This window comes from Xiphophorus couchianus, chromosome 7 (assembly GCF_001444195.1).
Source record: "Xiphophorus couchianus chromosome 7, X_couchianus-1.0, whole genome shotgun sequence".
In the NCBI taxonomy this organism is placed as follows: domain Eukaryota; kingdom Metazoa; phylum Chordata; class Actinopteri; order Cyprinodontiformes; family Poeciliidae; genus Xiphophorus; species Xiphophorus couchianus.
Window position 1 is genome coordinate 32,623,292 of NC_040234.1, and position 25,262 is coordinate 32,648,553.

Consider the following 25,262-nt stretch of genomic DNA (forward strand, 5'->3'; position numbering starts at 1 on the left):
AAGCAAACCTCAAAGCAGACACCCCCATCCCCACCGATTCTGTTCGTAAAGTGTCTCAACCAGAAAGGGAAAGCTCTAGAGATCTTTCTGAGCAAGAGAAGCAGGAGTCCAAGACGAAGCTCCAGTCTTTGCCTAAATCCTCCCAGAGACCGTACCACCTCATCAGCCAGTTGTATTTCCCAGATGTCATGCCTCAAGATGAGTGGAGTCAACGCCTCTCCAACAGCCCAGAGTTTCTGATCAAACTCCCCCCTGAGTTGCTGATCCAAAACAAAGACAGTAACTCCCTGTACTGCATTATGAAAGGCCTTCCCACTTCACTTGTCATTTGGCTTTACAACCGTCTGAATGTCAAGGATTCTGTTTGGTACTCTCTGAAACAAGACAGCTCTTTTTGCTGTGTAAATGCTAATAATGTGGGAGCCAGACCAGGGGGCTCTCACTATTTCAAAAATCTAACCTCAGCTGGGGATGCTGAGTGCAGCACAGTGATGAAAGGTTGGCATTTGCATGCTTTTGGTCCTTCTGCTCAGTCTGACTTTCTGTGGCCTGCACCCATGCACATTGTTTTTCACCTGCACAGCCATCATGAACACACTTCTTCACAGGGCAATTCTTCTTCTACGTCTTTAACAATGTTTAGGCAAGGTCTCTGACTCTGTGTCTTGCATTTTGACTAAAACCTTAGTAGAGATATGAAGAGGGACAATCACAAAACTTTACCAAGAAGACAGATGTGCCACGCACTAAAAAGAACAAATGGAGGCATGAAAGAAGAACAGATCAAAGAAACAACCCAAATGGATCATATGGCTGCACGACTCTTCACAGATTCTAACCGCCTTGCACTATGAATTCAGCTATAAAAATGTTTTTAACTGTAAATAATCTGTGTCTTTACAGTAACCGAAGTGGAGAAGGAACCAGTGGTAAAGGAGGACGTTAAAGGTAAATACATCTTCAACAGTACTATATGTTTGTATATAGTAGTGTTGAATTATCTTTATTATATCTTAACTATTATGTATTTCACTATGTGCTGTCTATGCTAGAAATTAGTCTGTTTTGATATGGTAGTTTTGTTCTATTTTAATTTAAATTTAATGCAAATTGTTTCCACCAATGTGAATGTATTTTTAAAATCTTGTGATATTTTTGACAGAACACACAATGATTTTACCAGAAAGCATTTTTGAACAAAAATAGTGTTTAGTGTTAGCTTGTTTAAATGTTACATTTTCAGTACATCAGCATCTCATCCTGCAGTCAAATACAACTTGTCTGTAAATGGAAAAAAAAACACTGTGATTTCACTTGAGCTGATTGATGCTGGGATGTGTGATTTACTTTCAACTGTCATTACTCCACTCAGCCTTTTCTAGCTCAACGATCACAGTGGAAGAGGAAACCCAGGAGTCATACTACACTGGCTTAAAATTACCCGACAAAACCAGAACACTTGAACTCAAACCAGAAACTAAGCGTTTCTCCAGCTCTTTGGAGAGGAAAAAAGAAAAACCTGTTTTCCTTAGCAAACTTTCTTCAGCAGCCGCAGTTGTTGGAGAAACTTTTGCCTTTACTGTCAAAGTGTCTGGATTCCCAAAGCCCTCTGTTCAATGGTTCCACAATGGGCAGATAATAACCAGTTCATCAGTTTATACATTTATTCATGAACAAGATGAGTACAGTTTAGTTATTAACAAAGTTCAAAGGGAATTTGAGGGAGAGTACTCCTGTACAGTCAGCAACAGGTTTGGCCAGTCAACTTGTTCTTCTTATCTTCATGTTCAGCTAAAGGAGCCAGAGCGAGAGAAAAAGGTTGATGACAAAGCACCTGCAGCAACTGGTCAACCTCCAAAGTTCATGAAAGCTATAGAGTCAGTTCAGTTATCAGAGGGTGGGCAGTGTTTTTTCAGGTATATGCTGACTGGAGAACCACTCCCTGATGTTCAGTGGTTAAAAGGAAGCATCCAGATTGAGCCTGCTGGCTTTAACATGATGGTGAACAACCCAGATGGATCAGGCTTTTTCAGTATTATGAGTGTTAAACAAGAACATAGTGGTATCTACACATGTATGGCTTTCAACCCATATGGGGAAGACTCTTGTAGTGCTGAGCTATTGGTATTCAATGGAAAATCTCAAGAAGAGCACAAGTTCATTCAAAAAACTAAAGGCTTGAAGATATCACTAACCGAGCAAAGCACAGAGTCTCGGGTGTACCATGAAAGAAGCCGGTCTGATCAGATGATTTATACCATTAGTACTGAAGACCGGCAGATTATTCCTAGTGAGGAGGTGGAAACCCTCCAAGAGCTGAATATCTCTGCTGCTACTCTTCAAAAAGAGCAACTGACCCACCAAGCTGCCCTTCTGCAGTCTCATGAAATTCATGAGAGTGTTTCCTTGACCCCAGCCCATCCCCCGGAGGTCTTGGCTGTTCCAACAAAGCAACTTCCCAAGGCCTCTTTCTTATCTTCAGTCCAGGAGAGACAAAAGATAACAGAGCAGCACTCAGAGAGAATTCTGAGTCCTGAGGTTGTTGAACTGGAGTTCTCAAAAGAACAACAATCTAAAATCATGTCAGCTACATCTGAGGAGGTCCTTTCCCTGAACACTGTGAGAGCTGAGCATTTGACGGACCGGACTCCAGAGCACATGCAAACCACTACTGAGCCCAAGCAGCTTGTCAGCAGCTACCAAGTGGAATCTGCTTTACCCATTCTTGCTGATGTGTCAGATGCTGTAGAAAGACCAGAGGAGGAGAGAGGTTTTAGAGTTCAAGAGGGGGTTAAGATTTTATACTCTGCTCAATCTGCTGAGCAGTTGTTGCTTACAGAAACACACTCTGAGGCTCTGCTAGCTTTAGACCCTGCCGTTAAACCACAACTTGAAAAGGAACAATCTAAACCAGTGCTAGCACCAGTGAGTGAAACTAGGGTGGCTCTATCTAAAGAGCAGAAATATGAAACACAGATACCGGAGCAAGAAAGCATCCAGCCAAGTAAAGATAAGATATGTAAATCTTCCATAGTAACTGAGGAGAAATATCAGGTTCAGGGTGAACAGACAGTACAAGTGGCACCTCTAGAGACTCCTATATGTCTGCAGACTAGTTGCGAGGATAAACGAGTTTTGAATTTGCAAGTTATCACTGATCAGGGTGTTTTAGAGTCTGAGGGAAGACTCAGCAGTGAAAAGCCCCCAATGGAGCTGGCAGACATGGCTAAGAACCCAACTTTGCTGTACTCAGTGACTCAAGAAGAACAGAGGACTGTGGTATGTGAGGCAACTTCAGAGTTCATAGCAGAACCCGACTATGCATCTGTTCAGCCAAAGAAAGAGCAATCACAGCCAAGATACCTTCAGTCAAGCCATTCTGTATCAGTTTTACCAAAGGAAGGCATCATTGCCTTTACTAAACCTGATCAGCAGGTGGCATTACCAAAACAGGAGCGGGCTCAAAGCCATGCTGCATCCTCGGAGACACAAAGAGAGATCATAGCAGAGTATCATAAAGACCTCAGTGTATCTGTGGATGGGATTAAGGCACAATATCAGACTGAATCTAGACCTCCAAACATTCTTGGTGTGTCCTCCCAGCCCCTGCACCTTCCAAAGGAGACCCCTTTCACTGAAAGCTTCAGAGAGCAGCGAGCATTAGTTCAGAGAGAGGATCAGTGGAATATTATGCAATCCTTGAATGTCGCAGACACTCAGGTTTTAGAGGAGGGTCACACTGCCAGTCTTCACGCTGATGAGAAATTCAAGCCTGAATCAAAAGTTGAACCCAAGATCCCAAAGAGACCTGTATTCATAGAAGAAAAGGCAGTTGCAACTGAAAGATGCACCATCTTAGAGGCTGCTGAGCAGGATTTTGCGGTACAGATCCAGGAGGGACAATCAGTCCGGCAGTCAGTGATGCTAGAAGAAAAGCGGGTCCTCCTGGTCGAACAATCAAGCGGGATACATAAACCAGAAGCTTCCACTGTCAGTGTTAAGACACAACCTAAAGGTGTTGTTTTTATTCATGAGTCTCAGGGTGCTCATGCTCTACCTAAAGAACTCAACTTTGTTCTTAATATCCCAAAACCATCAAGTATGACTATTCGGCGTCAGCTTAGAGAAGCTCTTCAGTCTGCTGTGGCCAGTGATCAACCAGTCTTACTAGCAGAAGTGGTGGGAAAGTTAGAAACAGTGGAGATACAGGAGGTCAAAGTTCAACGAGAGCCCAAACGGACCACATTCACATATCTGATCACATCGCCTGGTGTCCCACTGGAGATCACACTGTCCTTCCAAGGAGAATATCCTCAGAAAGCTGATCTTAAGTCTGAGCTGCATGTAGCTCTACGGGCTATGGTTTTCCAGGAGCAGCAAAGTCTTTTGTCAGAACAGCAAGGCATATTGCCAATTGACATACCTCAGAAGGCTCAGATCAGCTCAATACCCTCTAAAGAGATGTTGTCAACCATGATGGACTCAGTGGTAGTGGCAGAGAGTGTTGTTGGGTTTCCTCCAGATGCATCTCATTCTGCAGAAGTCAGAACTGAATTGATGGGTTCTTTCCAAAGTGCAACAATCCAAAGCCACGCTGAGGAATCCAGGAAAGTGAGTCGGACAGAATTTACATCAGAGAGGGACATTACTGAAGTAACCACCTTGTCAGCTGTAGAGCAGGTTCCTGTGGTACAGGTGGACACTTTTGTTCACAGAGAAACCAGAGAGGAGTATCTTTCAGAGGCCATCCCAATCAGCGAGTCCTCTGGCAGCCTTATTGATTATCCAGTTATTATTGAGTCTCTGGAGGATGTTTGTGCTGAAATAAGTGATAAAGTTGTTTTTACCACTACTATCAAGTATGCCACCAAGGTTAACTGGTTTTTCAATGGCCAGCTAGTAAAATCTGGTAAAGAGTTCAAGTGTTCTGAAGACTGTGACACATACACACTAATTGTCAACAAAGTTGTCAAGGAGAGGCATCAAGGAGAATATGTCTGTGAGGCTGAAAATGAAGTCGGCAGAACTACAACATCTTCAAGGCTCACTGTGGTCTCAAAAGGTTTGATGATGGACAGTTCTTTGATATCATCATCAACTAACTTCACACATTAGCTTATATCATGTTCTGCTGTCTCTAGACCTCCAAAAAAATAAAAATTACATTTAAATTTGGAAGTTTGAGGTTTTAATCAGAGACCAGAACCATCCTCACATTTCCTCTCTCCCATCTGCACTTCTCCATAAACATGCCATCCTCACATCCATCCCTCTTTCCTTCTAGGAATTACCTTCCATGTTGTTCAGCACCTGCCATTCCCCATCCTTGATCCATTCCTTGCATGCATACCTTTTTTTCTCAACCTAACCCTGAGACAACTTTCCTCCTCCACAGTCATCACTGGATTCATTTCTTTGAGTCACTCTTCATTCCAGGGCTACTTCAGTCTTCAGAAAAATAGTCAGCTTTGTTTCCATTCAGACTGCTTTACTCACTTTGTCATTTCTTTTTCATTTCTCTCCTCAAAACACAGTGAAACCTGTGTTCAAACACAGAATTGTTCCTCTGGAGATCAACGTCGGCATTTCTGCCAGATTTGAATGTGGTACAGAGGATGCTCCAAATGTGACCTTCAAGTGGTTCAAAGATGGTCACCTCATCAAAGAGGGTGATAAGTACAGGATTATCAGTCGCTTCACTGCTTCCTCTCTGGAAATTCTGAGCCCATCAAAGGATGACAGTGGAGAGTACACCTGTAAGGCATCCAATCAACATGGCAGTGATGAATGCTCTGCTTCTCTCAGTGTGACAGGTAAGAACAATGCATGTTTCCTCCTTTTTCGATGGTTGACTCTGGCCTTTCGAGGAGTTTATCCATATTTTGAGCTAAACATAGTTGTTTTTGTACTTTTATACTTTTTCTCCCTCTTGGTTTTCGTGGTTCTACTACACAGTATGACATTTTACCACTAACATCTTTTCATTCTTAATCTTTGTAGAGAAACTTCCTCCAGTTTTTCAAACTAAACCTGACAACCAGACTGTGTATGTTGGAAAGAGGGCACTCATACAGTGTGTAATAGCAGGATCTGCTCCTCTAAATGTTGTGTGGCTAAAAGACCACCAGCTTGTGCCCTCTATGTCAGAACACTACCAAACCTTTTGTGAAAAGAATAAGCACACTCTTGAGATCAAAACGCTTCAGGCAGCGGACCGTGGGCTGTATGTGTGCAGGGCATCTAATAATGTTGGGATGGCTGAGTGCAGCATGGAGCTGCGTGTTGTTGATAAGCCCAACTTTGTAAAGCCCCTGGGTTCGGTTGCTGCCGTGGTGGGAGCTCCTCTTCACCTGGAATGTCAGGTGGATGAGGACACAGGAGTAACTGTTACCTGGACCAGAGATGGTAGGAAAGTCCACCAATCTCCAGACTGTAAACTGTCTTTTGAGAATAAGACAGTAAATCTTGATATACTAAAAACCACACTGAAAGATTGTGGGAATTATGTGTGTATGGTGGCAAATGATGCTGGAAGTGCTTCTTGCTCCACTTCCGTCAAAGTACAAGGTAAGTTATTTATATTCCAGTTTTTTAGTGCTTGAAACCTTCAGAAAACCAAGAAAAGCTTAGTTTTTTATGTTCTTGGTGTGTCATGTGAAATAGATTGTTCTTCTTATCTTAATGAGCTTTGTTTTCAATGCTGGTTTCTTGTTTTTAAATTACATCTTCAACTCCATGTAATGGTTCTTACTAACCATACCCCTGCAGAGCCACCAGTCTTTGTAAAGAGACTGGAGGGTACAACAGTTTGGAAGCGAGGTAGCACAGCTCGGCTGCAGTGCACCGTCAAAGGATCCCCTGAGCTTCACACCACCTGGTTTTTCAATAACAGTGAGCTGTCCAGTGGTGCCAGATACGCTGCCAGCTTTAAGGACGGTGTCGCCACTCTTGAGATAAACAATGTCATGTTGAGTGACAGTGGGAGCTACAGCTGTGAGGTTCTGAACGAGTCAGGTTGTGAGAGCTGCAGCACCAAAGTGACAGTTAAAGGTGTGCAGCATTTGAAATGATTTTTCATTTAAAAATACAATATGGCATATACATTTGTCTTTACCAAGGTGTTCGTTCCCCATTAGAACCTCCATCGTTCATTAAGGATGCACCCTCCATAGAAGCAGTGAGAGGATCAATAGCTGTGTTGGATTGCGAGATTGCAGGTTCTGCACCATTTGAAGTAACTTGGAAAAAGAACAAGAAACGCTTGTCCTCAGATAAAAAGTACAGAGTAGTGTCACAAGGATCACTGACCTCTCTGGAAATCCACACATTTGAGAGCACTGATGCCGGTGAATATGAATGTGTTGTTTCAAATGAGGTTGGCTCAGTGACCTCTAACTCGGTGGTCAAACAGAAAGGTTAGTTTAAAAAAATCATCAGGATGATTTTGACTCTAGGTTCCTCAGTAGCTATTAAAGTTTACTATAATTGATGCCATTTCAGAGCCACCTATCTTCTCAAAGAGGATTGAGAGTTCTACAGTGTTGTTGGGAAATGCAGTGAAACTACAAGGAGTAGTGAAAGGCTCAGCTCCAATTTCTATAAAATGGCTGAAAGACTCTAAGCTGCTAATAGATGATGATTCCAGTGTCACAACAACATTTGAGAACAACATTCCTTGCATTTCCTTCACCTCTGTTGGGATAAAGCATGGTGGCAAGTATACTTGCATTGCTGAAAATGAGGCAGGGCAGCAGAAATGTGAGGCTGTTCTCACCATTCAAGGTTAGAACTCACTTGTATTTACTAGCTATTCTCCCAGTTAATCTGTGTTGGTTTATAAAGCCTAAAGCTTGTGTTGTGTTTTAGAACCAGCTAAGATCATAGAGAAAGCAGCGTCCATCAGTGTTACAGTTGGTGAAATGGCTATGCTTGAATGCACCATCTCTGGAAGCCCTGAGCTCAAAGTCAGATGGTTCAAAGATGGCAAAGAGATGATTAGCGGTCGTAAATATAAGATGACTCTGAAGGAGAACACTGCTGTTCTGAAGATACTTTCAGCAGATAAAGGAGACACTTCAGAGTACAAGATGGAGGTGTCCAATAAAGTCGGAAAAGACGAGTGCACATGCTCGGTCACAGTAATAGGTTAGTTTCAGTCAGAAATACATAATTATTTCAACTCAAAAACAGATCTTTTGTCACAGTTCCGTGTTTGGCTTCTACTTCCACACAGATCGTGCTGTTCCACCATCCTTCACTAAAACTCTAAAAAAGATGGATGGAAGTATTGGTAGTAATGCTACCTTGGAGTGCAGAGTTGCTGGATCGCAGCCAATGGTTGTTTCTTGGTTCAAAGACGACAAAGAAATTCGCAGTGATAATAAATACAAGCTTGATTTCAGTGAAAGTGCAGCCTCTTTGACAATTACACATCTTGATCAAAGCGATGGAGGAGTTTATACGTGCCGGGCTTCAAACAAGGCCGGAGAAAATGAGACCAGTGGAACACTGACAGTCAAAGGTTAGAGAAGTTTCAATGTCTTAGGTCTACTAGGAATTTAACAACAGATACAACTGAGCAAAGGTTATTGATAGGCTTAAAACATGAATGTTGTTTTACAGAACCTCCAGCTTTCACGGTAAAACCTGAGTCGCAGGATGTTCCACCAGGAACCAACGTTGTGATAAAAGCAGCCTTCACTGGGTCTGCTCCACTACTGGTTAAATGGTTCAGAGAGGAGAAAGAGATTTTCTCTGCAGGAAAGTGTGTCATAAAAAAGGATGTCTCCTCAAGCTCTTTAGAGCTTTATTCTGTAAAACCCAGTGACTCTGCTAAATATACCTGCCAAGTGTCAAATGATGCCGGGAAAGTGGATTGCACTGCCATCCTCTTCGTGAAAGGTTCTGCTTCCCTCTTTCATCTGCCATCTTGTTTCCTTCCTACCACTAACCATTTTACAAAGTTTACTGTAATTGCTCTTGTGTAATTTACAGAAGCTCCCACGTTCACAATGAAGCTTGAGCCTTCACGGCTCCTAAAAGCTGGACAGCCTCTGAAGCTGTCCTGTAAAGTACAGGGGACTCCTGTAATTTCCGTCACATGGATGAAAAATGGCTCTGAAATCATTTCTGACCACAGACACTTGATGTCCTTTGAGAGCTCAGTAGCCTCTCTGGAGGTGGAGAACTGCTGTATAGAAGATAGTGGGGAGTATATGTGTTTGGCTTCTAGTGAGGCTGGGAGAGATCAATGCAGCTGCTCAGTAACCATCAAAGGTTAGTGCTGTCCTAAGAAGCTGTCCTCTACAAACTGATCCTACTGTCTGGTCCACATTGTTCCATCTTTCAATTCTTAGTTATCTTTTGTTGGATGAATGAATTAACTACAAGTGTAGACATGAAAACATGACAGAAAATGGCTCTGTAGAGTTAATAGAAAGCTAAAAGCCAAAGTAAAGTATTATATAAAGGAAGGTAAGTTTGCTGAATAGTGCTGGAAGGTGTTTTTAGCAAAGAGTCCCTTGATGGATTTTGTGGACCAGATTTGCCTCATCAGATGAAGCTTTCCTTTCAGATATTATTGTTGAATGTTACTTTTATTATCTTTCTCATAGAGCCTCCAGTGTTCGTAAAGCCTTTTGAATCAGCTGAGTTTGTGAAAGGATCTGACATTGTCCTGACAGGAACCGTTTCAGGTTCCCCACCATTTGAAATAAGTTACTTCCTTAATGATAAGCTGATCAGAAGCAACAAAAAACATCAGATCCATGTTCAAAAAGGCACAGTCACTCTTCAGATATCTGACTGTGACAGCAGGGATGATGGGACGTACCGCTGCACGGTTGCAAATGATGCTGGGGAGACTACTTGTTCTTGCCAGGTTTCTTTGAAAGGTTAGTCAAATGAATGTCTTGTGCTGTTACCCTAAGTTGTCTGCTGCATGCTTCTCAGTTTCATGGAAAGTTTTGTGTATGATGAAATGTCAGGTGATTTATTTGCTGATTTTCCAGGTTTCCAGAAAACTGTTTTCTTTTTGCATTGTTTAGATCAGAGAATTAATAAGGTTTAGCTTCAGCCTAGATCCTTGAGTTTCACTTGTGGTCTTCTTTCACTAGAACCACCATCATTTATCGAAAGACCACAGGACATGTCCTGCATGGTGGACTCTGAAATCTCTATGAAATGCATGTGTTCTGGAGCACTTCCCATGACATTCCGATGGAACAAAGATGATCACGAGCTCACTGAAGACGAGCATGTTAAGATGTCCTATGAAACCAACAGTGCTGAGTTGAATTTGAAAAATGCCCAGTTATCCCACAGTGGGAAATATGTGTGTGAGGCTGAGAACAAAGTTGGAACTCAGAGATGTACCGCCATGGTCACGGTGACAGGTTTGTCACATTTGTTTGAAAATCTCATCTTAACTCTTTTCTTAAATGTTCAGCTTTAAGCTTCATTAACACAGTGAGTTCAGCTGTGTCCTGTGTTGATGTTGCAGAGCTAAAGTCTGTGCGTGTAAATGGTGGTTACCCAGTAGGCTTGGATGAACTGCTCTGAGGCTTTTTGGGAATACTATTTAGTGTGATATCAGATCAGAAATTCAGAAATCCAATCTGCTTTGGATCTATCATATATAGACCAGTTAATTGTGGACTTGTTCTGTACTTCCGGATTAAGATTTTGTTTTCAGTCGCAACGCTTTGTTTAGGTGAAGTTACAGTATATTATATGAAAGCTGAAACTTTTGGTTTTAACAACAGAATTTATCAACACTGACATTATTTTCAATGCTTTGCTGTTTTATGCTATGACTTCATGCATGCCAACACTGATCATCCAATGGATTACAGCTGAACATGTTCTATGATGCTGACTGTTATTTGTTTAAATGCAACACCTTGAATTTAGGAGCAAAACAGAATTATCACATTTTTCCACTGGGTTTTTTCTTTATGCTCTGGTGATTATTCTGCTTTTATTTTTTCTGTTGTCAAGTCCTATGATTTTTATTTAAACTAAAGACTCAGTTTTTGTTGAACTCATAGACGCAAAGGTTTGTGGTTATGCAGAAGTATATATGGTTTATCTTTTAGCTGAAGCTCAATTTTGCATGTCAAATATAATATGTTGTCTTGATGGTATGTTATCCCACAAAATAGCTCTGTTACTGCATCTAATAGTGGCTGAAGGTACGGTTGAAGGGTCTGATCTAATCCTGTAAGCTAGTGTTGTACGTAATTGCTACTTTTTGTGTGTGGAAGCCGTTTTGGTTCAGTAGCATAAGTATGTTCAGGTTATTTTTGACAGTAAAAATACTGCATCATGGGTTATTTTACATTACAAATATAATTTCTCTCTCTTTTCGGTCCCTGCTTTGGGAGAACCTTCTATCTTGGTTTTCTGTGGAGGAATATCTGTTAGTTCTTTTATTGGCTATTCATTTGCTTGCAAAAGGAATTTCAAGACTAAGCATGTCAAAGAGAAGAAGCCCTTAAAGGATTTTGCTGCTGTTTTGACTTGTGAAGTGATATATATGTCATTATGTAAATAAGGCCAAGTAGAATAAATGCTGTCCCACTAATTATGCACAAGGTTTTTTTTGCTTAAGCTTTAACATACACTCATCTCACTGCTCCTGGGTTATAAATCCCCTGTAAAGACATACAGAGGCAGAGGTACTAAAGACAGCTTAAGTGGTTAATATTACATCCAGTTTGATTGAGCTTCACAGATAAGTGTCAAATTGCTCAAAGATTGTAGAAATCTTCAATCAGAAATCATCTGGTTGTCTATGAGAACTACCTCAGTCCATGTAAAATTCAGTCCTTTCAGCTGGAAGAGAGCCATGCGGGTCTGCTAAGTTAATGTAATGCTGCAAAGTTGACGATGGTCTTGGATAAATCTTCATAGATACACAACTAATTGTAGACCAATGTGTTTGAAACAGATGCTGTGACTCCTCCCACATTTGTTAAGAGATTATCAAACATCCAAGCAGTGATGGGTTCAGTGGTCACAATGGAGTGCAAACTGTCAGGCTCTCTTCCATTTGTTGTCGAATGGCACAAAGGAAAACAAAGGATCACCAAGAGTTCTAAGTTCAAACTTGTGCACATTGGAAGCACTGTTTCCCTGGAGTTAAAACTGACTGAAGGTCGTGACACAGGAGAGTATTCCTGTAAAGTCACAAATGAAGCTGGAAGCTGTGTATGCAGCGGAATTCTTACAGCTAAAGGTTAGCTTTCAGATTTAATATTATTCTTTAAAAAGTAGTCTTCACTATAGGTGTCATAATAACTTCTCTGTATGGGTTTTAGTGCCACCGAGATTTCTGGTGGACATCAAGCCTCAAACAGTTATTCCACAGTCAACGGTGACCTTCAGAGGAGTCTTTGAAGGGACTCCCCCATTTACAGTGGAATGGTTTAAGGATGGCATCAAACTCATTGCTGGATCCTCTTGTACAATCAGTTTAGAGAAATACTCTTCTTCTTTGGAGCTCAACTCAGTCGAGGCCATGCAAACTGGAGTTTATTCTTGCCAAGTTAGCAATGAAGCCGGCACAGTGACAAATGCAGCAGAATTGTTGGTGAAAGGTTGGACTATTCTTTTTTTGTCCAGCACCATCTTTCATTTAACCCATCTTTTTTCATCATTTTTGCCGCTCTTCTGTCTTCATTCTGAGCAATTCATCATCTCCCAGCTATATTTGTGTTGTCTTTGAGATTGCGTTCCTCCCATCGCAGCAATCAGTCACCTGCCTGCATCCTGCATCCATCCCAAAGGTGTTCGAGTGTTGCTTTATGTTGGCAAAAGTAACCTAATCTTTTCTTGACTTCACAGAGCCTCCTCGGTTTATCGTGAAACTGCCTCCCACAACCTTTGTGAAGCAGTGTGAGGGACTCCGTTTAGAATGCAAGACCAACAGCGCACGCTCCTTGAAAATGTGCTGGTACAAAAATGACCAAAAGATAAGCGACGGAGGCAATTATAAAGGGATGTTTGTTGATTCGACTGCATACCTCCAGCTACAGTCTGCAATGCTCGAGGATAATGGAGTCTACACATGTGAGGTTCATAATGATGCTGGCAGTGCAAGCTGCAGCACCACTCTCACAGTTCAAGGTCAGCTATCGAACGGATTTCTTGGTGATATGTTACACTGTGGATTTGTCCCCTCTGAAGTTCAGTAGCATGAAAGAGAAGGAATGGATGTCCTGTGATGCAAATTTTGTTTGATTGTGTCACGAATGTCTTTAGAACCCCGTATGAAAATGCCAGCATGGAATCCGTCAAAACTTCAGTGTGTCATATAGCATGAGTCTGAGAGGTCTCCATGTTCAGTGACATGAACATGGAGTTCATGTCACTCAGTTTTGGTGGAATGATCTTGGGTACATCCCTTTTTAATTACATTAAATTCTCTTTTTATCTAAAGGGGAAGCTACGGTGTGATCATACAGTAGCATGAACATTATTTAAGTGTTGCCTTACCATAGAGGATTGCTTTTGTAAAGACCAGGAAGGATCCCTCAAGCATGGACTGAACTTTGCCATAAGCCTGATCACGAAATTGAACCAAGTGCTTGGATAAACTGCTTGTCATAATGGTTTGCCTGTTCATGAAGATAAATTATCTCAATGTATGAAACATATTTTCCAGAGTCGCCATCCTTTACTAAAACTCCCAACCCAGTGGAGGGAATTCAAGGGAAAGATGCCAGTCTTTACTGTGAGATGTATGGCACTCCACCTTTCCAGGTTAACTGGTACAAAGACAAAAGGCCCTTAAAAGAGAGTTGGAAACATAAGATTGTTAGTGTGGGCAACTCTGCTACTCTTCATGTCATGAAACTTGAGCAGAATGATGTTGGCCTGTATGAGTGCAAGGTGTCAAACAATGTAGGAAGTGAGTTTTGTCGCACTACTATCAAACTAAAAGGTTTGTACCAAATCAGTGGACAATTTCACAAACTCAATTTATATAGGATCATATCTCCTCACCTGTGATCTTTCTTCAAACATTCAGAACGACCAGCGTTTGTCACAAAGCTCATCGACCAGTCCGTAAGAATTGGTCAGCAACTGACACTGACAGCCACAGTGAAAGGCTCTGAGCCTTTGACTGTGTCCTGGGTCCAGGACAAGGACCATGTCCTTAGAGACAGTGATAACAGGAAGATAACCTTTGAGAACAACATAACCACTCTTATAGTTCCAGAGGCTGACTCAGCAACAGCTGGTAAATACACCTGCCAGCTGAGTAACGACTCAGGACTGGTGGAGTCAGTCTCCCAAGTTACTGTTTTAGGTTTGTAGAACTTCACACACAAGTTTACTACAATGCTACTATACTATTAGCTCTAAAGTTTTCTTTCCACAACTTTAGAACCTGCTGCTATTGTGGATAGTCCAGAATCCATGAGTATCACATCAGGAGAAAATGCTTCTATTGAAGTTACAGTGTCTGGTTCACCAGAACTGAAAACAAAATGGTTCAAGGACAACAAAGCCCTCAGTTCTGGTGCCAAATATCAGACATCTTTCACAAAGAAAATTGCTGTTCTGAAGATCCGTTCTGCTGACAAAGCGGATGCTGGAGAATATAAACTAGAGGTTGCGAATCACGTTGGTACAGCTTCTTGCAAAATCAAGCTCTCAGTCTCAGGTTGGTGAACTTTATGCAGATGCTCTCTTTATCTTATGAGAAAATTTATCCAACATGTAGCTCAAAAAAGTGGCTCATGACATGTTCTTTGACTACAGATAAGTTGATTCCTCCAAGTTTCATAAAGAAGCTTAATGATACCCACTTCGTTGTGGGAAGGCCTGGTGAGATGGAGTGCAAAGCTACTGGATCTTCTCCTTTAACAATTTCCTGGTTCCATAATGGCAGGGAGATCAAGAGTAGTCCCTCCTGTAACATCAGCTCCACAGATAATAACCACAGACTGCAAATTTCAACTGTCAGTATGTCCGATTCTGGCAAATACACCTGCAAAGCAGTGAATGCTGCAGGAGCCAGTGAGACCAGTGCCTCATTTAATGTGACAGGTTAGTACAGACTTGCAGTCTTTAACAATGGAATCAGATTGTTATGGAAACCTATTACTTATCCCACAACCAATCTTTTTTTTATCTTAAACCAGAACCTCCTTCGTTTTTGGAAACTCCTGAACCCAAAGAAATCTTGCCTGGCAAAAGTGTAACTTTCTTAGCTAAAGTAAAAGGCAGTGCCCCACTGCAAGTCAAGTGGTTCAGGGGAGCCAAAGAAATGCAACATGGAAGAGGCTGTGAGATCTCATTGAAGGCTGATGTGGCCACTTTGGTGCTTCATAGAGTTGATAAATCCCATGCAGGAGAATACACATGCCAGGTCATAAACAACGCAGGAAAGGAAAGCTGCCCTCTCCATCTTTTTGTGAAAGGTTTGTCAGCATGAAACTCTTCTGAGCATCTGAATTTAAACGTGACTTTGGTGTAACTGATTATTGGAATTACATCCCTTAGTGCCAGTCCACTTTGTGAAGAAGCTGAGAGATATCTCTTCCGAGAAGGGTAAGCCCCTGAGGCTTGAGGTCACTTTCTCAGGAACACCCAGGGTAAATGTGACCTGGAAGAAGGATGGGAAACTCATCTGGGCCTCATATGAGTACACGGTGATCACCACAGACACCTCCTGCATACTAGAGGTTCTTAACTCTGACAGAATGGAAGCAGCTGGCACATACTCTTGCGAAGTAGACAACGGAGTAGGAAGTGACAAATGTGAAGCACACATTTCAATTCTAGGTAAAAACAAAGGAACTCATGCATGTTGAGTTTAGTTTTTTAGCTTCCACTCTAATACCTATTTACTATCCATCTCTAATTATCTCATTCTTTAAGATATTCATTTGAACCTTAACATTTGTACTAAAACCATCATCCTCATCTCTCATTTAGAGCGACCATACTTTGTCGATCGGATGGAGCCGGTGGAGGTAACAATGGGTGATGCAGTTACCCTGAAATATCGCATTGCAGGAAGTCCTGATATCTCAGTAGCTTGGTTTAAGGCTGGTGGAAAGCTGAGAAAATCCCCCATTTGCTCCATGGATTTCTTAAATGGTATTGCCACTTTGAATCTGGTCAAGACAACTAAGTCTGATGATGGTGAATACACCTGCAAGGCTGAGAACCGGGTCGGTTCAGCCTCTGCCACTTGCAGAGTGACAGTGAAAGGTGATGCTTGCATTTTATACTCCATTTTCCAGATTAAAAAAGTTTTGCGTTAAAAAAAATCTTTCTAATGTTCAATGTGAACATAGTACAGGTGACCTTTTGAAGATAAAACACCTTTCTTGGGATAAATACTCTGATAAAGAGACAAAATATATGGTATTTTGAACAAATTTCTTAAATCATCATTGCCTTTCTTAGAGCCTGTGTGCTTTATCAAGAAGCTGGAAGACACAACTTTCGTGGTTGGGCAGCCGCTGAAACTAGTCTGCACATACACTGGGAGCCAGAGGGTGTATGTGACGTGGAAAAAGGACAACAAACTGATCTGGGCCTCTTATCAGTACAACATTAAAACCACCGACTCTACCTGCATTCTGGAGGTTCTGAACAGTGACAGGCCTGAAGCAGCAGGAACATACACTTGTGAGATTTCTAATGGAGCTGGAAGTGATGTTTGCCATGCACATGTCAGCCTAGGTAAAGTCAAAAACTGTTAACACTTCTGGTTTCACTTAATTTAACTAACTCCCCCAGCTACAGTAGCTCAAGGGTTTTTTTGTGCTCTTCAAAGAGTAATGCAATAATCATAGCTGATTCAAACTACTTCTTTCAACCTGTCTGCTTGCATACTCCACACAACTAACCCAGACATTACCCCTCTCAGAACCCCCTCGCTTTGTGAACAAGCTGGAAGACACATATTTCAGACTCCGGGAGCCTTTGACCCTGAAGTGCACATACATTGGGAGTCAGAGGATACATGTGACCTGGAAAAAAGATGACAAGTTAATCTGGGCCTCATACAAGTACAACGTCAAGACTTCTTGTGATACATGTATCTTGGAAGTCCTCAACAGTGATCGAATAGAAGCTGTGGGAAGATACACATGTGAAATTTCTAATGCAGCAGGAAGCGATGTCTGCCATGCTAATGTGAAATTAGGTAAACTCTTAATTCACTCACATGCATATTTCTTTGCAGGAATAACAAATCAAATTGTATCGTCTTTGTTGTCTCTAACCAGCTTGCTTCAAAGACTAATTATCGTCATCATCTAACACTTCCATTGCTTACTGATTTCTTAGAACCTGTTCGGTTTGCGAAAAAGCTGAGAAACACCTTCTATAAAATTGGCCACTCTTTGACACTGGAGTGTACATTCACAGGCAGTCAGAGGATTTATGTCAGCTGGATGAAGGACGGCAAACCTATCTGGGCTTCATATAAATACAACGTTAAAACGACCAACTTCTCCAGCATCCTGGAAGTTCTAAACAGTGACAGACGGGAAGCTGAAGGACAGTATTCTGGAGCTGGAAGACACGACGTTCAGGCTCGGGGAGCTGCTGTCGCTGTACTGTGGTTTCAATGGCAGCCCCAGGGTCTACGTGAGCTGGAAGAAAGATGGGAGACCCATCTGGGCTTCTTATATGTACAACGTAAAGACTACAGATAATTCCTCCGTCTTGGCGATTCTCAACAGTGACCGGCTAGAAGCAGCAGGAAGATACGCTTGTGAAATCTCTAACTCTGAGAGCAGTGCTATCTGCTCCGCCCAGGTCAAACTAGGTAAAATACTAACCACAAAGCATAGCAGGAATGGGTCATCGTTTTCAGTATCTTAACTAGAAAGAGAGAAACCTTAGTTTGAGAATTTAAACAACAGAAGCTCAGCAGTACCAGCTCAGTGATATTTGGTACTGATCCTGTCTAAAACATAAAATAAAATAAAAGGCTTCCAATTTTTAGTTTTGGGAAACTAAAACATTCTTGATGACACACAAAAACTAGTCACTTAAATATTTGGCTAAAATATTTATTAAAATTTGGAGTTTTTCTGTTTTCTAGTCTTCTTTGCAACATCAAATCTTTAGCTATAACAGCAGAGGACATTGTTCCAGGCCCAAAAGCAGTCAAAAGGACATTGTTTTGACAACCGTTGGCACTTAGAGTTGCCTTTGTTGGTAGTCCGAGGGTAAGCGTGACCTGGAGGAAAGATGGGCGACTGATCTGGGCTTCTTATCAGTACAATGTCAAGACCACAGACTGCAGCTGTGTGCTGGAAGTTCTCAACAACGATAGAGAAGAGGCTCGTGGGAGATACACGTATGAAATTTCCAACAGTGAAGGCTCAGATATCTGCCATGCTTATGTCAAACTAGGTAACAATACATCACTCACATTTCACATTATTCTATGCATTAACTAAATAGCTCCTCTTGTTAACCACTAATACTACCCTAAAAATCGAGAAGTCCAAGCTTAAGGGCTCGACACCCAGGGAGCGACGTCACTCCCTCTCCATTCATTTCCTATGGAACTTTGCCTCCGCCAGGCAAGCAACCGGCAGACTTTGCGCATATGAAATTCCAAGTTTGTACACATAGTTGTGCATACGCGGAAAAACAATGTGACACAAGAAAATTGAAGAATGTTAAATTTTTGCAACTTTTGTCATTGCCATTGCTATTGCGTCCCATTGCTATTATGTCCCGTTGTTATTGCGTTCAGTTGCTATTGTATCCCTTTGCTTTTGTGTCCTGTGTGTTGGGTTTATCTCCAATGGCCAAAAACTCATTTGTCGCTCCCCGTGCGTCGAGCCCATTAGCCAAAGCTTCCTCAAACACGTCAACAGTTTTCACAAATCCAAAGATCCACAGATGTGCACAGGCACATACTATAGTCTTTGAGGTGTCTAAGATTGATTCCAACATTGCTTCTCTCAGAACCCGTACAGTTTACAAAGAAACTAGAGGACGTCACTCATCAGTTGGGCAACCCCTTGAGACTGGATTGCACCTTCACCGTAAGCCAAAGGCTTCACATCACATGGAAGAAGGATGACAAGCTGATTTGGGCCTCTTACCTATACAATGTGAAAACTACAGATTCGTCCTGTGCTCTGGAAGTCCTTAACAATCACAGACTTGCTGCTGCAGGGAAATACACTTGTGAAATTTCCAATGCAGAAGGAACTGACACATGTCACGCTCATGTTAAAATAGGTAACCCACTAACCAACACATTTCATCCCATCTCTTTGTTTGCTGTAACTGCTACTAACATGCAGTCCAGTTGATTCCTGTGGATTTATGGGTAACACTTCGTGCACTTTGTATCGTGAGAGACGCTGAATGTTGTTATTGTCAGATTTTTGGCTGGTTGGTTTTGTGTAAGGCAGGCTTAGAATCAGACATGGTGTCACAGAGTCACTGTCAGAGACATGTCTACTTTTGTGGATAAGTTATGGTTAGTTGGACTGTTTGTTCACAGGGTGATATTGTTCATTTCTGTTACATTTGTGTTACAATTTGTGCTCCTGTTGTCTTGTCATCGATGGTAGAGTTTATTTCCCAGTGCTGTGGTAAAGGCCCAGTGGCCTGAAGAAGAATAAATGATAAATGACTTGCTTACTCTCCCAACATGACCTGATTTTCTGAACTTTATCCCCCACAGAACGTAAAGTCCCTCCAAACTTCACTAAGAGGCCGTCTGAGTCCATCGTGGATTCAGCTGGTAAGGTAGTAAAGATGGAGGCTCGGGTGTCCGGTTCCCAGCCACTGACCATCACCTGGTACAAGGACAACCAAGAGATCTATGCCTCTGGAAAATATGACATCAGCTTCAAGAACAACATGGCTGTGATGTGTATCAGAGACTCTGCGGTTTCTGACAGCAGTGTCTACACCTGTGAGGCTTCCAACGAAGCAGGGAAAGTGTCATGTCAGGTGTCCCTCACGGTTTCAGGTAAGGAGTGCAACCCTAAAATAACCTATACCAGATCGGCTGAATGCTGTGCAGAGGATTCTGATGTGAACTGATGATTAACTATTCTTTAGTTTAGATAAATCCACTAGTCTAGCAAATCTAAATTGTTCTGTATGAGATTTCCTTTGTCTCATAAAATGATAGGAACATACCCTATCATACAAATTCATCTTAGAGTGTCCCCAAAAAGATTTTTTTTTCAACTCAAAAGGGCAAACTCATTTATTTTAAGCATTTATTTCAGTTTGTTTTGATGGTTATGACTTGCAGCTAATAAAACACAAGACCAGTTTCTCAGAAAATGAAAAAACGTATTTTTATTAATTCTCTCCACAAAGAGGTAAGTCACAAACGGTAATTGCTAAAGACATTGTCTATTCAAAGAGGGCTATACCTAAGCATATAAATGGAAAGTTTAGTGGAAGGAAAAAATGATAGAAAACAGGTACACAAAATACATAAGTATCTGCAGCCTGTACAGGATTGTGATGGACAGTCCATTCAAGAGTTTGAGAGTTATTCACAAGGTGTAACCTAAAGCTGGAGTAAGACCTTCAAGAGCAGCGCAAACAGAAATACCAAGAACATGAGCTTCATGAGCTACGACTGTGCTGCTTTGGTCCATAGAGGATCTATGTACTACTGTCACAAGAAAGATGAGAGATAGCAGACCTAACAATCTGATGATGGCCACAGTCAGAACGACACAGGCTTTCTGAACACCACCTCTTTTGTCTTCTATTTAAATTTTAACAAATACTGTAAAAGATGTAAAAAGTATTCTTCATTATGTTATTATGTTAAAGGCAAGTATTTTCATTTATTCAGCCTCTTTTTCACTTTCAGAAACTGGTCAGCCTCCTAAATTTGACGTCCCTCTGGAACCGGTCACAGTGAACGAGGGGGAGAAGCTGAGCCTCAAATGCCATGTTAGAGGCTCCTCTCCTCTGACCATCCAGTGGATGAAGGACAGGAGGGAGCTGAAGTCCAGTGATAAAACCAAAATCACATTTGTTGGTGGGACGGCCTCCCTGGAGGTCAGCTCTGCATCAAAGGCAGATGCAGGGGATTATCTGTGCAAAGCCAGCAATGCAGTCGGTAGTGACTTCTGCAAGTCCAAGGTCACTGTGAAGGGTAAGCAGTTGAACTTGCTGTAAAGTGTAAACAAGTCCAAGGTTTGATGAAAAGCTAACCACCATATTTTAATCTCCTATGAATGGTGTTATTTTGAAAGACCGTCACATAGGTGTCCACCCTAATAAAAACCAGAGACTCAAACTGTTAAAGTAACTTTTCACTCACCGTCTCAGTTTGATTTCCATGTATCTTCAGACAAAGAAGCCAAGCCTTCACCCACCGAGGCACCAACCCCCGCTGCAGCTGCCCCAGTCAAAAAGCTTGACAATCTTTTCTTCATTGAGGAACCGAAAAACATTTCAGTCACAGAGAGTAGGGACAACATTCCTCTTCTTCCTCAAAACATTCCCATTTGACGGTAAGGCTTTACTTATTTCTTTACATCTGCTTCTCCACAGAGGGCACTGCAACCTTCATCGCCAAGATTGGAGGTGATCCAATCCCCAGCGTGAAGTGGATGAAGGGCAAATGGAGACAGATCACCCCTGGTGGTCGTATCTCCATCGAGCACAAGGGCCAGGATGCCAAACTGGAGATCAGAGAGGTGACCAAGTCCGACTCTGGTCTCTACAGGTGTGTCGCCACTAACAAACATGGAGAGATCGAGTCCAGCGCTGACATGGAAGTCACCAAAAAGGAAGAAGGGGAAGGAATTGGAGATATCAGAACAAAACTTAAGAAGTAATACAAGTTCATTTCTATATTGCACCACTGACTTTGAATTGTGTTAATGGAACAAATGTCTCTATCTGCTCAATGACTTCATGTATGATATTTTCAGAACTCCCTCCAAGCAAAAGAGCCCAAAGAAACTTGAAAACATCAGTATTGTTGACTTGCTACGAGGTCATGACCCTAAGGACTATGAGAGGATCCTCCGGGAACATGGAATCCATGACTACAGGGCCATCCTGCAGGCTGTGGAGTTCCTGAAGAGGGAGAAGGAGATGGAAACTGGAAAAGCGGTACTGGGGAAAACTGATTGTAATAGTGGAGCTGGATTGGTTTGTAATAGTACAGATTTGAGGGACAAATCTGCTCCATATTTTACTCATATTATCAGTTTTCCTTAATTCAGAAAACAACCCTTCAAGAACAACAATTCTAAAAGATATTTATTAAGGTTCAGCTTAGAAAACTGAAAGGATTTTGCACCTGTCAGGTAAAATATTATGACAATGTATTATAGGTGATTACCTGTTTCATGTATTACCAGTCAGGCTGTGGGACCTACAGTGTCTGTACCACTCAGGGTATCTACATTTCACAATAGTGTCTTTCAGAAGTGGTTTCAGCTGATGAAACTGTTGTTGCTATTGTGGGAAACAATTTTTGTAGCACCAAGATAAATCGGGATGTTGCATATCTTTGATATTGATTACTGAAAGATTGTGAAGGTATTGCATTAATAGCCTTATATCCTGTGGCAGGGGGTGGAACATGGTGGTCGGGTTGAAGAGGAGGACATGGCCAGACTAATCCAGCAGCTGGAGGGACGTGTCGACACAGAGGTAAAGGCCAAAAGTTATTTGAGAACAAATAGCTGCTTGTAGTAACACAGCTGTTTCACTCCACTACATGTCCAAAGTCCCATGTAGAGGAAAAACCAATAATAAATAGAAATGATCATAATTGATGTTTTGTCCTTAGCCTGTGTCTGTGATGGAAGACATATCTGACCAGACAACCACAGAAAACCAAACAGCAACGTTTGAGTGCGAGATCCAGATCAACTACCCAGAGATCTCTCTGACCTGGTACAAGGGAACGCAGAAGCTGGAGAACAGTGATAAATACGAGATCAGCAGTGTGGGTGACCGCCACTATCTGAAGATTAGGAACTGCCAGGTCAAAGATGAGGGAAACTTCCGTGTGGTGTGTGGTCCTCACATCTCCAACGCCAAACTCACCGTAACAGGTAAGAGTGTTTTCCATGTCCTCTCCTTGCTGGAGCCCATTCTATGTGTTTGTAGTGTGTCCTCATGCGTCGATACTTTATTTCCTAATCAGGAGCTGATTACAAACCAGGTGAGTCAAACACAACTAGACTAACCTCTTAAAATCTGCCGGATGTCCTGCAGTTTTTCTTTCTGTGTTGTCTGTTCGTAGTATATTTTCCTTGAAAGAAGAAAAGATCAAATGTGACACTTTGATAATAACTTCAGATAAAACACAACTCTTTAAAATTAAATGTCATCTTTAATTGTCTGATTTTAGCCGACCAAATTCAGTTTACTAAACGCATCCGAAACATCGAAGTCAGCGAACGTCACTCCGCCACCTTCGAGTGTGAGTTGTCCTTTGACAACGCAACCGTTACGTGGTACAAAGACTCGTGGGAGCTCAAAGAAAGCCCCAAATATAACTTCAGGACAGAAGGCCAACGGCACTTTATGACGATCCGCAACGTGACAGCAGAGGACGAAGGTTTGTCAAAAAGATTTACCTTCTTTTTCCTCTGGAGGAACGTTTCTGACAAACAGAAATACAGAAGTTTCTTCTGTTCATACCTACTCAATCAGAGCCAAGAGTTCTTATTAAATCAAGTTACAGAAAACTGTAGAAAGTACGCAACCTCTATGCAGCATTAAACCAAAATTGTTTGAATCAGTTGTTGAGCCTTAAATATGGAGTAAAACAGAACAATAATGTCTTCACCTGCCAGGCGTTTACTCCGTGATCGCTCGCCTGGAGCCAATGGGAGAAGCTCGAAGCACCGCCGAGCTTTACCTCTCGGGCAAAGGTCTGTTGTTTTAGCCGACAGCAGCTGTCAGAGACATTTACACCCATTCACAGATCTAATTACATCCGTCTATCTATTTTTTCACAGACGTTGTGTTAGGAAAGGTTCCTCAGGGTGAGTAGTTTCAAGATAAACTTTATTTTCACAGCTTATATCTTGGCAAAAGCTAATAATGTACAACCACTTCATTCTGGTTACATAGTGGTATGGAAAAATTTGTCCTCCCACATTTAAAAAAATTAAATCTAAGTTAATTTGAAATTTAATCACTCTTTCATTAATGCACCTTCAGACTTCCCAGATTCGTCAGTTCAGCTCCCAGACATGGGTTCCATGATCATTTCCCATGGTGAGTCTGGGACAAATAGGAACATTTTTCACTTAGTGTCTGTTTCGCCTCCTTCGTTCACCTTTTTGTTTTCTGTCAAAAGAATCCTCCGAATTTTATCACCACGAGGAACGATCTGAAGTCAAAGGTATAACAAATATGGAGCTTTAAAAGAGCACTAGTGTTGTTCGAATGTATGAACCTTCATCAGGTCCATCAAAACATTTCATCGTTACATTTAATCATCAAAATCATCATCATCTCCTTCATCTCCATCCTTTAACTTTCATCAGAAATAACAGTGTGATCCTGATAAACTCCCAGAACATTAACTATTTCACTACATCCTCATATCTGAAGTGCCGTGGAATAAAATTTTAACTCGCAAATAAATAAATAAAAGAGTATATCTCAAATTCAACTGAGAACGATCTGTTTTGCAGATTAGGATCATGGCTGAGTTGAAAAAATCTGCAGATTAATCTCGATATTGCAGCAAAAATTATTTGTTGCAATATACAAATAATTGCAACAAATATTCAATTCAGTTCAATTGAACTGAACTGAACTGAATTTAAATTCAATTCAGTTTCATTAATACAAGTCAGTTAAAAGATAATGAAGTTACAAATCAGTAAACAGAAAGTACCAAATATTAACTGTTATCAGATACATTTGCATTCATAAATTTAGTAATTTGAGGTTAAACATTAAAAATAAATTCTGTTGTGATTTTTTATACAATTATAGGGCCTATTCAAAACTATCCAAAACTAAAATTTGAATCATAAATCCCAGAAATGCAAAAAACATTTAAATTAGTTCAGAAAAATGTTGTCATGGTCCTCAACTGCACACAAACAACGTCTCAGTGAATGAACCTGTGATCTGTAACAGCTGATTATCATTTAATGGTTTCCTGTAGAGTTTAAGAGTCTGACGGTTGAAGAAGAAACGGTTTCAGTTCGGTACTCCTCCGTCTCAGGTATCAGCGTTGTTCACTCCTTTATTTATACATCAGCCGTCTTCTCACAGTTTGTCTGTTTTAAACTGGTTTT

General features: G+C 41.4%; 1 protein-coding gene across 14 annotated transcripts in view; it reads left to right on the plus strand.

Moving 5' to 3' along the window:
- Positions 1–25,262, plus strand: part of ttn.1 (titin, tandem duplicate 1) — a 155,829-nt gene that overhangs the window by 24,770 nt on the left and 105,797 nt on the right. For 12 of the 14 annotated variants that reach the window (XM_028024207.1, XM_028024211.1, XM_028024213.1 and 9 more), the window contains 25 exons: positions 904–948; positions 5,535–5,813; positions 6,001–6,567; positions 6,769–7,050; positions 7,137–7,415; positions 7,501–7,782; positions 7,867–8,145; positions 8,234–8,521; positions 8,623–8,901; positions 8,995–9,276; positions 9,615–9,893; positions 10,116–10,394; positions 19,685–19,975; positions 20,843–21,130; positions 21,329–21,445; positions 21,532–21,814; positions 21,915–22,098; positions 22,564–22,644; positions 22,784–23,051; positions 23,351–23,560; positions 23,799–23,876; positions 23,964–23,990; positions 24,169–24,225; positions 24,308–24,352; positions 25,130–25,189. In XM_028024207.1, coding sequence (XP_027880008.1) covers positions 904–948; positions 5,535–5,813; positions 6,001–6,567; positions 6,769–7,050; positions 7,137–7,415; positions 7,501–7,782; positions 7,867–8,145; positions 8,234–8,521; positions 8,623–8,901; positions 8,995–9,276; positions 9,615–9,893; positions 10,116–10,394; positions 19,685–19,975; positions 20,843–21,130; positions 21,329–21,445; positions 21,532–21,814; positions 21,915–22,098; positions 22,564–22,644; positions 22,784–23,051; positions 23,351–23,560; positions 23,799–23,876; positions 23,964–23,990; positions 24,169–24,225; positions 24,308–24,352; positions 25,130–25,189 — 5,409 coding nt within the window. The remainder of the gene's footprint in view (positions 1–903; positions 949–5,534; positions 5,814–6,000; positions 6,568–6,768; positions 7,051–7,136; positions 7,416–7,500; positions 7,783–7,866; positions 8,146–8,233; positions 8,522–8,622; positions 8,902–8,994; positions 9,277–9,614; positions 9,894–10,115; positions 10,395–19,684; positions 19,976–20,842; positions 21,131–21,328; positions 21,446–21,531; positions 21,815–21,914; positions 22,099–22,563; positions 22,645–22,783; positions 23,052–23,350; positions 23,561–23,798; positions 23,877–23,963; positions 23,991–24,168; positions 24,226–24,307; positions 24,353–25,129; positions 25,190–25,262) is intronic. The other 2 variants (XM_028024212.1, XM_028024221.1) reach the window with 2 other exon arrangements.